This window comes from Phycodurus eques, chromosome 1, assembly GCF_024500275.1.
Source record: "Phycodurus eques isolate BA_2022a chromosome 1, UOR_Pequ_1.1, whole genome shotgun sequence".
In the NCBI taxonomy this organism is placed as follows: Eukaryota; Metazoa; Chordata; class Actinopteri; order Syngnathiformes; family Syngnathidae; genus Phycodurus; species Phycodurus eques.
In genome coordinates this window covers 50,928,430-50,943,381 of record NC_084525.1, presented here as the reverse complement: position 1 = coordinate 50,943,381, position 14,952 = coordinate 50,928,430, and the positions used below count along the sequence as shown (strand labels likewise).

Below are 14,952 nucleotides of genomic sequence, written 5' to 3'. Positions count from 1 at the left end.
TTTTATTTGATAGAATTTAGGACAGCCAAATGCATGAAATAAAAGAAAAACAGCAAGTGAAACTGTACTCACTTGATTATTTTTGTTTAATTAAAAAAATATCCTTTCCCCTTGTTCACGAACCGTTTCAAAAGCAGAATAAACAGAAATTACAGGGTAAATTCAGAAAAGCTGAAAGGCCAATAGTATTTGTTGGCAAATATAAATATAGTGGTTTGAACTGGGTGTCTTAACAGCTCACATGGAAAGAGTGCATACAGTTTACACGACAGTAGGACACTCGGCACTGCCTGTATCAATCTTTATTAATGTAGAAAACCAGGATCCTTATTTACCAATTCAAATCAACAGGTTTATGACAAGGAACTATATATACATTCAGCCAGTTCTAATAGTCTCTGGAGGAGGACATTTATGTTGCCCCTTCAAACAACTCGATTGTCTACTCAGGGGCATAATTATGAGAGTATGTGTAGTCCGTGTAGTAATTTTGTGCCCCACCCCTGCCTGTTGGGTAACCCCAAGAGCAAGGATCACCTCCAGGCCCATCCATCCGTTCGTGTCCAGGCCCTGGTCGTGGCCAAAGTCCGACTGGAGGAACTCCTCTCCCCCGGAATACCCCAGGACCCATAGCACCGCGCATTGGCCCATGATTCATCTGTGGAGGCATGCCGCTGCCTACATTACCATAGCCCACGCCACACATTGGCTGTGGAGGAAATTTAGGTCGGACTACTGAGCCCCCTCTGCTGGCTACTGTGGGAACACCTACAGAAGCTCCAGCTTTCTCAGTGCAATTCACTTGAGTCCTTCCACACTGAGAACTGGGGTTGCTACCACTAACGACTTCCCCGCTCTTGGGCAGTACAGTGGGCTCAACTGGGCCAGGTGGAAGCGCAACCTGATTGCTTGCAGTCTTCAAAGTGCTGGTCCCTGGCGGCCCCCAACCCCCCTCCGTGGGTCCACCGAGTGTCCTGTCTGCATGTTGTGCAGGGGTACAACTAGCACTTACGGGAACGCCAGTCATGTAACTTTGCTTGACTGTGTCACTGCTGTCTATATAGGGGAGGGCAGGGGTGAGCGGAGGAGTCCCAGGAGCTCCAGCTCCTGAGGGGTCCGTGCCATATGTGTGGCCAAGCATCATGAGGTGAGGCGGAGGAGGAGGTTTGACCTCTAAAGGGAGGGAAGCCAGATTGGCGAGAGGTCCTGCTGTGGCGCTGACAGAAGGGGGAGTAGTTGTGGTCGAGACTGCGGCTGGGGGACGGTACTCCTGTTCTTGGTTGCTGCTGCAGGGTGAGGCGGGATAGGCTGGGGAGGCTGCATAACTAGACGAGCCCGTGTAGGAAGACCACGAAGCAGAGGGACACAAGAAACTTTGGTGGGGATTCACAGGAAAACCTCCAGGAGACGAGTTTCCCAGGTCCGAGGAGCCAATGCCTAACTGGTTTGTAGCCTTGAACTGAGAGATGGCGGTTTTGAGAGCACTGTAGTCAGACTGTGGCGGAGATCCATCAGGGGTGGCATGCTGGTCGGGTAGCGGTGGACGGAACTCATCCGTGTTTGGAAGGGGCGGCTGTGGCGGCTTCACATTGTCAGCTTCCGGATTCTGTTGTTTGCCATCGATGACGGTGGGCGTCTCACCATCATCGGAGTCTAATGACATGTCTTCCTCTCCCTCACACTCATCATTCACTACTGAGAAGACAGAGGGAGGCAAAGATAGAAAGGTGAGGGAAAAGGTCATACACATGAATATGTGGAGAGTAAATGTGGTGGCTCTGCATACATAACTCGTGAGCTGAACAGAATACAATTTTTTTTTTTTTTTAAATGTTAACATTGGAACTGATGGCACTACCCACCAGTAGAAGGCGGCGTTGGAAGCTCATTTTGGTTGATGGAGCCAATCAGGCTGTGGAAAGCGCTCATAATATCATCAATGCTTGCAATCATTATTCCATTTCTGGAATACTGTAGGAACATTTCAAAGGGCCTCTCTGTAAAACACAGTAAATTCATCCAGAACATTACAAAGAAAAATTATGTAGCTCTAGTGTACATTCAAATACATTAAAAAACAAACAAACAAAAAAACATACCTGTGACAAAGATGAGATGCCGCTGTTGTGTGTTTTGAGCTTGAAGCTTAATCAGACATTCGAGATCTGGAGCTTGGCGTGACTGGGCGTCGCACTCGTGGTAAGGAAGGAACTCTACAAGGTGCTTCTTTTGATAGGCTGTCAGAAGGTTTAGGAGCCCCATTGCATTGGTGTTCAACCTGGAACAAGATATCATAGTTCAGCGTCCTTGTTTCATCAAAGCTCACAGGTGGCTTATGATGACTCTTTGGGATGTGTTTGAGCTCATTGGGCATGGATGAGCTCAAACTCACCGGCCCATTTCTTTAAGCTTCTTCTGTGACTTGCAGTGCACCTTCCACTGCCAGGGTTGTTCCGGGGTACTTTGTTCCTCCAAGAAATTCAGCAGTGTTTGCAAGCGATCTGATGAGTGAGTGTGTGTGTGTGTGTGTGTGTGTGTGTGTGTGAGAGAGAGAGAGAGAGAGGCGGCGAGAGAGAGAGAGAGAGAGAGAGAGAGAGAGAGAGAGAAACTGATCAGTTGTTCACTGAACTTCACAATAATGAACCTTTCATTAAAAGAACAAGAACTAACCCTGTGTGATGAGGTCAGGATTAAGGACAAACTCATCCGACACCATCAAACCTCCAGACACAAACAGTTCATTGTAAGTGTGGTTCTTGACATCATCCAGACTGTCGACACCAGCGAAGCTCACTGAGGGCAACTTTTTCAACGACACCAGGGCTGGAATCTATAAGAGATGGGGTCCATTTTTGTATGAAAATTTAAGTCAAGTCAGTGATGAATGCTATAAATAAAAATAACTTTAACAAGGGTCAGTTGTGCTGTAAAAACATTTAAATGCAGATTTCAGCTGAGACCAAGAGGATTTAATGTTACCTTGTGCACATGTGCAGCAATGTGCTCGTTCTGAATGATGATGAGCAGTTTGTCTAGACTGCTGCTGTTTTCCAAAAACATCTGCGGGGTGCACTCGCTATTGCCAAGACTTTTCAAGTATTCCTTCAGGACAAACAGAAACATAATTATATTCTAATTGGAATTGTAGCAACAGGCAGGTGCTGACCAGCATAAGAAACCACTACACGGACAGCATATTCGCAATGTTTAACTGTGTTTGTCAGATAACCTTGGAGTGACATTTGTGGTGATGACCTGTAGCAGCAGTTCTTCAACTTTTAACACCAAGTACCTCCTCAAAAAATACTTTGCTCTCCAAGTACCACCATTAAGACTAATATTAAGATACAGTAGAATAGGAGAGGAAACAAATTAAATGCAAATGTATTCAACTTAAACGTTAAGTACCAAGTTAAGTACTCTTACCACACTGAGAATCATTGACCTATAGAATATTATCGAACATAATTTTTCAACTATGTATACACTTTTGCTTTCAAAAGGCAGCAATTTATAAGACAAACGTCAGTGTGTTAACCCTCAATTAACACTCAAAGGTAACCTCAGACTGATTTGTCACTATTTTTGAATGGGTCGTACCTTTATCTCCTTGCAAACAGTACTCTCCTCTCCCTCATCGCCGGCGTAGATGTAGAACTTCACCGTATTCTTGGTGACAGACTTAAAGACCTCCACCAAGCTGCTGAAAACTTCAGGTTTTAGCTGACCAATGAGGCTGCCTGGCAGGAGTCCGGTATCAGCGCTGGCGCTAGCAACAGCACTGGAGGAAGGAGCAGAGCCGGACTTTTGGGATTTATCTGATGGCTCTGGGGGGATCTGGGATGGAGAATATGCCTCTTCTCCAATCTCTTCTGAAACTTTATCAGATTTAGTTTCGATAGTTTCTCGAACAGTAGTATCTTGTTTACTACTCTGAGAGGAGTCAGTATTCATCGTGGGGGGCTGTACCTGAGGCTTGGCAGTTTGCATGGCCGATGGCATTGTTAAATCAGATGTCGTCTCGGCCGGCTCTGGGGTAGAGGCCTTGGGGGGAACAGGTGGGACTGGGATTAATTTATCCATCTGCTCACAAAGTGCTTCGACATGCTCCTGCACGGACAAAGGAGTGTCTTGCTGTCCAACAAAGTCTGAAAAGCAGCTATTGTGCTGCCAGGAATTGTGCAGAGGTAGCCGTGGAGGTAGCTGCAAAGTGTAAGTGATGCAGTGACTCTGCATGATGTTTTTAATGTCAGAAGTGAGGCTGTGAATTTCCTGGTTGAGTATGGTCTCCAAGCTGATAGAGGGCCTGAAGGTAACTTCCTCTGGTAATGGTAATGTCGGTGGTGCAGCCACCTTTTTGACATCGATTGCTGGGGGCATCTTCGGCTCTAGGCTCTCTATCGTCACAGCCTCTGCCTCTGATTCTGGCTTAGGCTCAGGAAGGGACTGTATTTTTTCTGGAGGGTAGCAGAGTGGAAACTTGTCACAGTGATACTCCGACGACAACATCCAAAGAGTTTTACAATAAAAAAAGAATTTACCTTCATTTGTGGGTATGGCACAGGTTGCGCTAGCTGACGTTTGAGCTTGGTCTAATGGAGAGCCTGCAGTGAAAGGACTTCCAGGGCTACAGTCCATATCCTCCTAAACAGGTTAAACATCATTAGTTCACATGATTTGAATCGCCCTGCGTTGTAAGGTAACAAATGACTTAAATCAGCTGTTCACATCTCACCTCCGTGTAGTTTGTTTGTGAAGAAGGCTCATTTTGTTTGGCAAAATCTGAGGGTGGAAAAGCAGGCTCCACCCTTTCAGGACCTGTTGACTGCTCACCATGGTTCGATTTCACAGATATTGATCCCTGAGCAACAGCTTTGTTGAGAGTGGATAGCAGTATCTTGAGAAGACGCTGCGTCTCGTGAACTGCTGTTGTATTGGTGTTGCCACAAGCCCTCAGGTCAGTGTCATAGATCCCCATGCTTTCCATGACTGCAGTCAGATTTTCACTCTGTCCACCGTCTTCTCCTACTGGGACCCCTAGGAGGAGGAACATAATGTGTTGAAATCAAAATCTGTATACACTGCGTATATTTAAATGCCACAGACATGAAACAAAACTATTGTAAATGTGTCAACTAGGGCTGAACAATTTGAGGAGTTATCAGACTAATGAATGACTTTAATGACCAGCACAATATTAAATGCCTGGAGTATTAGTACTATTTGTTAGAATTAACAGTTAAGTGATATGAAATGAATGAAATGTCATTTAGAACATACTAAGTGTGCGTGTGGGGGGGGGGGTGTGTAATGCTATTTCATAAATTTTTCTGTGTTACACTTTTTAAGAATGTTATACCTAAGCCAAATACCTGTCCACACAAAAAAAAAATTCTAAAACACTTTCGAAAATGTATCTGTCAAGATGGAGTCAGATCAGTAAATATCCCGTCCACAGGAAACCACTTACGAATGAAAGCACATAGATCACATGTAGTACTTTCATAGGGCCACGTAAATGGCCAGAAAAAGCCTGTCAGACAGAATGTGCTGTGCAATTTCCAACCAGATCAAGATTCCAGAATTGAATCACTTGCACGAACTAACCACAAAGTCAAGCTTCTGCTGCATGTTACTTACTACTATATATATAAAAACACTACAATGCAATTTTAAAGACAGACTGCTGTGTGAAATTATTAATGATCATTCTTCATCAATGAGGCAGACAATTTTTGCATTAGGGCACACAGAGCTTTCCTTACCCCTGCTGGGTTCGCCATTGCTCAACAGATCGATGCGTTGATGTTTGTTCTTGTCCCCCCGTTCATCGCCTTCAAATTTCCTCTTGAGGTTGTTGGGCTCGCAAGCTCCGTCCTCTTTTTCCCTCCCATTACCCTTGACTATTGCTTTTTTATGGAGTTGGATCAGTTTAAGTAACTGCTTCATTTTGTCTTTATCATATTCGCTCTGTGACACCTGCACCTTTGGAGGTTGCGGTTGGGGCTGGGATTCAGTGTGGGACTCGGGCTGCAACTGGGCACCATTCGAACGGGCCAACCCTGGCCCCTGTCTGTTGGGGTCTGGAGCTGACTTCTCCTGTGCAAGTCGTTCTGCTGGTGGCCTTTCTGACAGTCTCTCAGAGCGGTCAGAGCCACCCCAGTCAGAAACAGGACTGTATTCTACAGGGACTGGGGCAGCTACAGGTGTGGGGTTGCTTATTTGTTCAATGATGTCCCTTGCCTTGTTCACAGGTAAAGTATAGTTGGAAGGGTTGTGAATGTAAGAACGCAGTAAGGCGTCCATGTTCCCTTTGGGCCTGGGTAAAGGAACCGTGTATGGCCTATCATCCACATGATATTTGTAGTCAGGCAAGATGAATGGCCGCACTCTTCCTGAGTGTACGCGACTTAAATAGTCCGTGGCTTGTCGCTCCACACCAGAACTTGGGTCCTTGCCTGGGTTTGGGCGCAATGTGAAAAAGGCATAATGCAAGGCAGGGATGAAACGTTCCAAAGATTTGAGATTAGTGTGTGACTCTGTTGTCAATGGTTCTGGCTCAGATAGTCGGGATGCTGCAAAAGAAGAAAACAAAAATCATTAGGTATAATGTTATGTCAGGCTGCATTTCCGAAGGTCTTAAGCAATTGAAGCCGAAAAATGTGCCTAAATCTGGCCTGATATAACCTGGACATTTCTTACTACATTAGTCAACAGTCATCACTTAAGATGTGTGCTTTCCATTCATTTGCCAGAGCTTCATCCAGATGCTCACACAAAATATAGATTAATGATAGATGGAAAAACTCACAATACTTGAAAACCGCCCTTGACTCGTGAAAGAGGAATATTGCTTGCAGGCTCTTTTCAACCCGCCCCCGCCGTTCTGAAAAATCAACGGAAACTTTTTAAAAGCATAATCCTCACCGGAGGTAATAAGTAGGAGGCAAACTGACAATAGAGAATTAGGAGATAACAATAAAAGAAACGCTTGCTGGCACCTTTGGACTCCACCATCTGTGCTGAGGACAGCAGGAAGAGAAAGCCCCGGTCAAACAGGGACTTCACCAGCACCTACATGAAGCAGTAGACACAACACTTACAGACCACTTGAGGCATTTCTGGACATTTCCATATAGTTACTCTGAGATACAGGCTAGCACTGTTGTCTTTTGGCAGTGTTTTCCGAGAGACTGAATGTTCCTTAAGCCAGCCACAAACCGAGTGACGGGCCGAAACCAATTGAAAACCCCACACGCACGGGGTTTTCATGAGCGGAAAATGGTTATCCACTGGTTATGCTGCGATTAAAAATTTTAACTGCCAGTGCACGGCATTGCGAAGCTGCAGATTTAACTGCCAATCCAAAATGCACGAGCTCCCCCCCCCCCCCCCCCCCCCCCCCAAAAAAAAAGTAAATAAATAATTCCAGGGGTTTTAGGCGTAAGCGAAACCCAGCTGTATATGCAGCATATATATTGTGTTTTACAATAATACTTAACTATATTTATAATTTCCTGTGTAACTGTGGCTATAAAGCAAAGGGCATTTTCGCAGCGTCTGTCACCAAAATGGACCTGTGCAGTCAGTGCACGATCACTGCCACAGCCTCAGGATATCCACAGCCTCTTATTCTCACCTCTTTCCTCTTCTTTGTGGCTCTCAGCTTTTTCCTTGACAATGTTTTTGTGGCTCAATAAAAAAATAATACAATATAGTATATTTTATGTAGAGCTTTAAAGCCTGATAGAGGGTCGCAGTTTCACCCGTCAGTCGGTGTGTGGTGCTCCATCGATTGGAGTCACCGACTAATTAAAACGTTTTTTTTTTTTTTTGTTTTTTTTTTGCAAGGTCCACTTCAGTCGCTTTCAGCCATGCCGCTTGGTATAGTAGAGGCTCGATAGTATGAGCTTCTTTGGCTTCTTCACTTTAAGAAGAGGCTCATATTTCTAATCATAACATGACAAACGGGGATTTTCAGGCAGTCCCAATTTATAATTTCCAGCATCAAAGCCTCTTAAAGGTAGATAACAGTGACTCACCATCCTGTCTTTCTCCAGTTTATTTATTAGTGCTACCAGACTGCCACTGGTCGGTTTTCCTTTTCCTTCTACAACCTCAAAAAGGCTGCATGACATCCCATACTTCATCACTGCAACAAAGGAAAATACATTAGGGATGCGAAGTAATTATCTTTCTTGTCATGTAACTTTTCCAGTTTGCTTAAACAGCTAGCACTCATCATCTTGTCATTGTCAGATACATTTCTTGCAGGCGCCCTTACTGACCTTCCCGCGATGCACTGTAGGTGTCCCAAGAGAAGAGCACCGCTGGAATCTTTCTCTTCACCTGGTCAAGCTGCATGCCTTGATTCACCTCAAGCTTCTCAGGACTGTTGAATGAAACAACCACCCAGCATCAAGTGTTAGTAACATAAATTGTGCTGGTGGTAGTGTTAGCGAGGCTTTCTGGTCTAAATAAATCCCCTTCCTTGCATGTTAACATGCAGAATTTGACTATGTGACCACACAGCAAAACGATAAATGTGACGTCATTCTGCGGCTAGAACGGATCGAAAGGAATCACCGCATGATATAAACGCTCAAACCAAGGTTCCATGTTGTATACTCACAGTTTGAAAGGAAGGTAGGGCCGTGAGGACGATCGTAAACGGATTGGGAATAATTCCTGGCCCTTGGTTACCAGTGGACCACTCCACACGGAATAGCAGCGCCGTCCTGCAATGGCAACAAATGCAAGTCATCAGTAAAAAAAAAATAATAATAATAATTACAGCTAGAGATAGCTGATTGTGACTAGAACTCTTCGTTTGTCACAAAAAAAAGTCTAGAGCAGTGGTTCCCATTATGTCATCACACATATAGTGATTTCATTCCGTGAAATTAATGAGGGTAAGGTCATTGCTGAGTCAATTACAAATTTATGAGTAACAAACATTTTACCTCGATTTCCTTCAGATGAAACAACACCAAGCCTGTTAAACACAGAATCATAAAGCCTGTTAAGAAACACACACCCCAGGGGAGATGTTACTGAAATTTTCACTATGAATGTTTTACCTGTGTGTAGTTAAAGAGGTCGCTGCAGCATCTTTGCCTTTATACTGAAAGGAAACCACAGCATAGGGGCACACGTGCCTGGGCCGAGCTTTAATTTCATCAAACGCAAACTCAAAAAAATATTGCTGGAAGACACCAAGATAGTAATGTTAGAGAAAACAGAAAAGTTAGTCATTGTAGAATTTAGAAGATACGATGTACCTGTGTGAGCTCAAATGCTCTGTAAGACAGCAAAGATGTAACCCTATTGGCACTTTTGGACAAATGACAGTCAAACTTGGTTGCCGGTTCCTTAGCATTGCTTGGCATGTTCTCATGGATGTGCTTTACTCTTCCCTGAAAGAACAAAACAGTTACATTCCGATCCCAGAAGATGGTGACAAGTAAAATGAAATACTTACCCTCATAACTTTAAAAATTATCATGTCTCCAACTGAACCAACTTCAAAAGGATTGATTTGTAACAAATCGGAGAATTTGGAGAGATAAACGCCTAGAATGAAATAGGACTTGGATTGAGAAGCATTTTCAAAGAGCAGCATTAAATAGACAAATTTTGGTTTTTCGCTGCAGCCATTTCTTAAGCAGTCATGTAACTTACCCACTGATGGATTTCCAACTGTTGTTATCCTGGAGTGTCCCACTGACAAACCCTTCTCGCAGATCCACTGAAGCTAAAACATTCAAGGGGACAGCGATGTCACAATACCAAAATTCTGACTTTGATACTTTACGCAAGTAGAGCAAAGTAGCCCGATACCAATACTAAAATGATACCACAGAAATAACCTAAAACTAATTTGGTCATTAAATATACTGTACAGTGTTTAATTCTCTTTGTTTTATGTGTCATATTCATACAGTTAACTTCAACTGGGAGTTGCCACATATTGTGGCTTAAACTTTTGTCTTCCATAGTTGCTCCAGGTGGTGTCCCGCCACGCTTGACGTTCTGTTATTGTGTGTGGCGCAGAGGCTGAATAAAGAATGCTACGGTCTACCGCAGTGTGCTCGTCCGGCGTCCATTCTTTCCACATACATTTACACATTTTACAGGAGTGACGAAGAAACACCTCGGGGCAACTGTTTGTTGCAGAACCACGCAGACGTGCCGGTAGTAAAATATGTGGCATTGTTTAATTTTTGATGCAGAGCTTTTGTGGTACTTTTCTAGTACCAGTATATCGAGCAAGCCTACAAAAGGGGCCATGCAAAGCTCTGAATCATGTAAACAGAAACATTCAGTACCACCCATGTAGCTGATGTTTGTGAACAAGAATCTGTAGCTAAAGTCACCTTGGATTTGTCCGGGTACAAGAAGCAGTAAGATTCTGCCAGCTCTTGTTCCGTCCGCCCTTCTTGCTTCATCTCTCTCCGTTTCTCGATGAACTGAAACACAAGGGAGAGAAACTTAAGTCACAACATCATAAAATCAAAACAATAATTCTGACACAAAGTTCATTTTAGATTACAACACCAGTAGTTATGATTTCCCTTTTACCATCACATCTGTTTGTATTGCTGAAAATGCAAGTAATCACATGGTTACAGTGGAACCCGATCTGAAATGTCAACCGACCTCTTTCTCCAGCAGTTCATTGTGAAGGAGCCTGGCTTTGCAGTAGGAGAAACTTCCTCTTGATGATGCCTCCAGGTAAAAAGAGGAGAGGAGCTTCACAAGGTCCTCAAACTCACGGCTGTCAGGCGCCAGAAGCTGATACAAACCTATGTAAAGAAGTAGCAGGCGAGTGGATTACCATGGAGCTAGTGTAATTGAGCTTCTTCCTCAACAAGGGTTTTTTTTGGGCCTTCATATTCAGAGGTCACATGATCTGACATATATTGTTAGTGAGAGATGTGCAGTAATAAAGCAGCTTTCTATCTTGGTGATTATATAGGAAAATGTCCCTATATAATCGACATTAATAATAATGAATCACACCATTGTCCAAGGTACTGGTGTGCTTAAGATGCATGACACATGAATTATAAGATTACTCGCTCAATAGACAAGACCATCAGGTTCTCGCACAGTATTTCCAATTTCCATATGCAACAGGATAAGGTGGGGAACATACATGGCCACGACAGTGAGGCCAAATGTATACAGTACACACAAAGAGCTGATGCTTCACAGGAAGCTTTGTGACAACTACAGTCTGAGGGGGCATTTCGCACTTTCATATGTGGGGGAGCATGGGGTAACTATGTTGGTGAGTGTGTGTGGGGTGTAAAGGTGAAACAAAGCAGGATTTATGATGAGAGATCCCCATTAAGATTAAATGACAATATACGCAATGCTGCGCGCTAGCTGGGGAGAATAATTCATGCCGATCACAGGGGTCAATATCTGACACCGGCAGTTGCATTATTTAACCCTGACAGGTCAACAAGGCCAGTATAAGGGCAACCACCCAAACAAAATAGGTTATGGAATGCCTGTTCTAAAAAAATGGACACCTTAAAGGCAGCTTTACAACAACGCTGCTTGGATACTTGATACGGACAGGCCGCCATTCTAATGTTACATCATGCCAAGGCGACGCGTGAGTGCGTGTTTGGGTAGAAAAGCACAGTCTCGATCTACAACGACGAGCATTTGTCAGTTAGCGCGGACAGTCGGCTAGCTACCAGGCTAGCAGCAGCAGCACCACCAGCAGCAGCCAAATACAGGACACGCTCTGTTCAAAATAGTAGCGATATCATGGCACCACCTTTCCGTTCTTTCTTCTTCCTCGGGATTTGAAAAGCTTTCCGAGGCCGCTCCTCGCTTTGTCTCTGGCCCGGCGTGGGCGAGCCGCTCCAGCTCCGGGCGTCCGCCTGCACGCTGTTGTGCCGTTCAGGGGCTTCTTGCTCGGGTATTACACCGTCTCCACAGCCAGGCTGATCGCCATTTTGGTTGGCCGAGGTGGCGGCTGAAGTCTTCTGTGGCTCGCCGCCTTCCTGCTGTAGGCTGCCCGCATCGCTATCATCCTCCTCCCTTTTCCCCATTGTGCTGGGGTTTAGGGCCATTTTGGGGCACCGTGCACGATTTGGGGCGATGCAACGTAAGCCTGGAACGATTACGAGCCGTTTCTCCACACACACACCGTTCCTCAGCCTGCCTCCGCCATTGTGAAAATGACGTAGACGTTCTTCTCCACTGCATTAGGCCAGCGTCACTGTGTTTACATATCAGGAGACCTGCGCCACCTAACGTCAGAAAGATGTAGCGCGGAATACAATGACAGTAGTTTGAGAGGCCATTAGACCAGGGTGTCCAAAAGCCGGCACGGGGGCCCCCGTTTGAAGACCAATGCCCGTTTTGTATTAACCTGCCGCATATTCGATTAATAAAATGAAATATGGCCCGCATAAGACGGCGTGGGGAGTACCGTACAACAATATATTTCTAAGGTAAATGTATAACAATGTTTTAAGATTTAAGTTACTGAAAATGAATAACGTTTTAATTGATAACATTAAAATGAGTTAATGACATACATGCCAAATTAATACCGTTAAAATAAAAGTTTTGTTTTTTTAAATATAGAGTTGAATGTTATGAGATATTTTTAAAAATGGGAAAAAAATAGTTGACATATGTATAAATTAATATATTCAATATAAAAGGTTTAATGTTACAATAATAATTTGAAAATCCATCCATCCATCCATTTTCTACCGCTTATCCGGGTCGGGTCGCGGGGGCAGTAGCTTTAGCAGGGACGCCCAGACTTCCCTCTCCCCAGCCACTTCATCCAGCTCTTCCGGGGGGATCCCGAGGCGTTCCCAGGCCAGTCGAAGGACGTAGTCTCTCCAGTGTGTCCTGGGTCGTCCCCGGGGTCTCCTCTCGGTGGAACGTGCCCGGAACACCTCACCAGGGAGGCGTCCGGGAGGCATCCGAATCAGATGCCCCAGCCACCTCATCTGGCTCCTCTTAATTTGAAAATGTTCATTTTAAATAATTAAAATATTAGTGCTCGTCCGGACTCAGCTGGGATAGGCTCCAGCACGCCTGCGACCCTAGTGAGGGTAAGCAGTATGGAAAATGGATGGCTGGATGGACGCTTCAAGTTGAATTCATAATTTTTCAAACCATTTATATCTAAAATTGTTAAATATTTGCGGTTACAAGATACAGTGCTGTTTTTTTTTTGTATTGAAGAAATTAAAAAAAAAAATCTGCCACATATTCTGTTGAAAGACATCACACTATTTAAAAAAAAAAATTATGAAGAATTTCATGTTATCCATCAATCCATTTTCTGAGCCGCTTCTCCTCACTGGGGTCGCGGGCGTGCTGGAGCCTATCCCAGCTGTCATCGGGCAGGAGGCGGGGTACACCCTGAACTGGTTGCCAGCCAATTGCAGGGCACACAAACAAACAACCATTCGCACTCACAGTCATGCCTACGGGCAATTTAGAGTCTCCAATTAATGCATGTTTTTGGGATGTGGGAGGAAACCGGAGTGCCCGGAGAAAACCCACGCAGGCACGGTGGGAACATGCAAACTCCACACCCGGGTCCTCCGAACTGTGAGGCTGACGCTCTAACCAGCCGTGCCACCGTGCCGCCCTTGATATTATATTTGTAAATGTAAAAAATAAGTTTAAATAGATACAAAAGTTTAAAGTACTTTTTATGTTCCAGAAAACAAACACACGTTTGAAAGTTACGTCATACATGGTATTTTTTATTATTTAAAAGTTTTTAAAAAATGACTTCAATGAAAATTTGTCACACAAAATAAAATAAAAAAAAAATAAATAAAACGTTTTGTTTCAAAAGACCGTGCTATTGTTTAAGACCAAAAAAAAATCTTCGTTTTTATATATCAAACAAAGAATTAGAACTTGAATGTACAAGATAACACTGCATTTTAAATAATTTTTTTAAATGAAAGAAAATTTGTAATAAAAGTCAGACTTTTTATTTCAAATTGTAAAATATTTCCGTTACAAGATATTACGTATTTTTTGTTTAAAAAAATACATTTTGAATACTAATAACTTGTTTGTTTTTTACCAAATAATTTGCTCGCTTAGCATATGTTGTGTACAGTGTATTGGATTGGTTTTGGCATGTTTCCTAAACACATGTTGACGTGGCCTCCTCTTCTTTCTCATGTTCTGTATGTGGCCCAAAGTAGAATATGTTTGGCCATCCCTACATTAGACATTATTACTGTACTGCTGAACGGACTGAACGACGAAGGGCGCCATCTCCTGGGTAAATATTTCGAGATGATTTTTTTTCGGCAGATATGGCAAAGTATTCACACATTGTATGTATACTTGTGTAAATAAATACTCTGGTAAAAGTAGAAGTACTGATTCAACGCCGTGACGTAAGTACACGCAATAAAGTACAGACTCTGAAAATGTACTTGGCCAAAAACATGCTCATGATTGACTCTTTTTATTTTAGTTAAAATAAATCCCGCTTGAAACATCGTTTTTTTTTGTTTTTTTTTTTGTAAATTTAATACAAGTTTATGTTGCAAATAAAGCCAGAGTTTAGAGCAACACAGAACTGAAATCAATTTAACAGCCATGGATCAAGGTTAACTAACTAACGAACGAAGGATGTTACAGTGAGACTCACTTTTGGGGAAGACGATTGGGTTACACGTATTACGTCACAACGAAGACTTGTGACGTATCTTTATTTAGACGCGACTCATTAGTCTGTCGTCAATGTTTACTCGAAAATGTTTTGTAACAATAACCGTCATTAGACCAATCAAAATTAGATTGAAGTGTCTCTCTTCCCTTTCCACCACCTGCGTGAGGGCTTCTCATTTTTCTTTGCAAAATCACACACAGTAGCCTATCAGAAAGATGGAAACGGAGGAGCCTGAGCAAGTGGTGAGTTTATCAAATGTACAT

At 43.5% G+C, this 14,952-nt stretch overlaps 1 protein-coding gene across 3 annotated transcripts; it reads right to left on the bottom strand.

Annotated features, from left to right (window-relative positions):
* Window positions 1-12,194, bottom strand: tasorb (transcription activation suppressor b). Of its 3 annotated transcripts, none has more exons than XM_061698348.1 (23): window positions 11,795-12,194; window positions 10,660-10,805; window positions 10,377-10,469; window positions 9,682-9,754; window positions 9,482-9,573; window positions 9,282-9,416; window positions 9,081-9,205; window positions 8,964-8,995; window positions 8,633-8,738; window positions 8,289-8,392; window positions 8,043-8,152; window positions 7,002-7,074; window positions 6,812-6,886; window positions 5,766-6,575; window positions 4,736-5,037; window positions 4,542-4,644; window positions 3,601-4,457; window positions 2,980-3,102; window positions 2,671-2,830; window positions 2,393-2,501; window positions 2,100-2,278; window positions 1,863-1,997; window positions 1-1,695 (listed from the first exon to the last, which is right to left on the bottom strand). In XM_061698348.1, the coding sequence occupies exons 1-23, from the start codon at window positions 12,090-12,092 to the stop codon at window positions 443-445; spliced, it is 5,493 nt and encodes a 1,830-aa protein (XP_061554332.1). In that variant the 5' UTR covers window positions 12,093-12,194; the 3' UTR covers window positions 1-442. The 3 variants fall into 3 exon arrangements, with proteins under 3 accessions (XP_061554332.1, XP_061554342.1, XP_061554323.1); XM_061698358.1 differs by having other exon boundaries at window positions 1-1,692; XM_061698339.1 differs by having other exon boundaries at window positions 3,601-4,644.
* Between the last annotated feature and the right edge of the window lie 2,758 nt (window positions 12,195-14,952).

Excerpts from the sequence above, each read along its gene's own strand:
- tasorb (XM_061698339.1), bottom strand. The coding sequence starts at position 12,092 with ATGGCCCTAAACCCCAGCACAATGGGGAAAAGGGAGGAGGATGATAGC. Across the intron at positions 9,755-10,376 it reads TGTACCCGGACAAATCCAAG|CTTCAGTGGATCTGCGAGAA; the intron begins GTGACTTTAGCT and ends TGAATGTTTTAG. Across the intron at positions 1,696-1,862 it reads TCCAACGCCGCCTTCTACTG|TAGTGAATGATGAGTGTGAG; the intron begins GTGGGTAGTGCC and ends CTGTCTTCTCAG.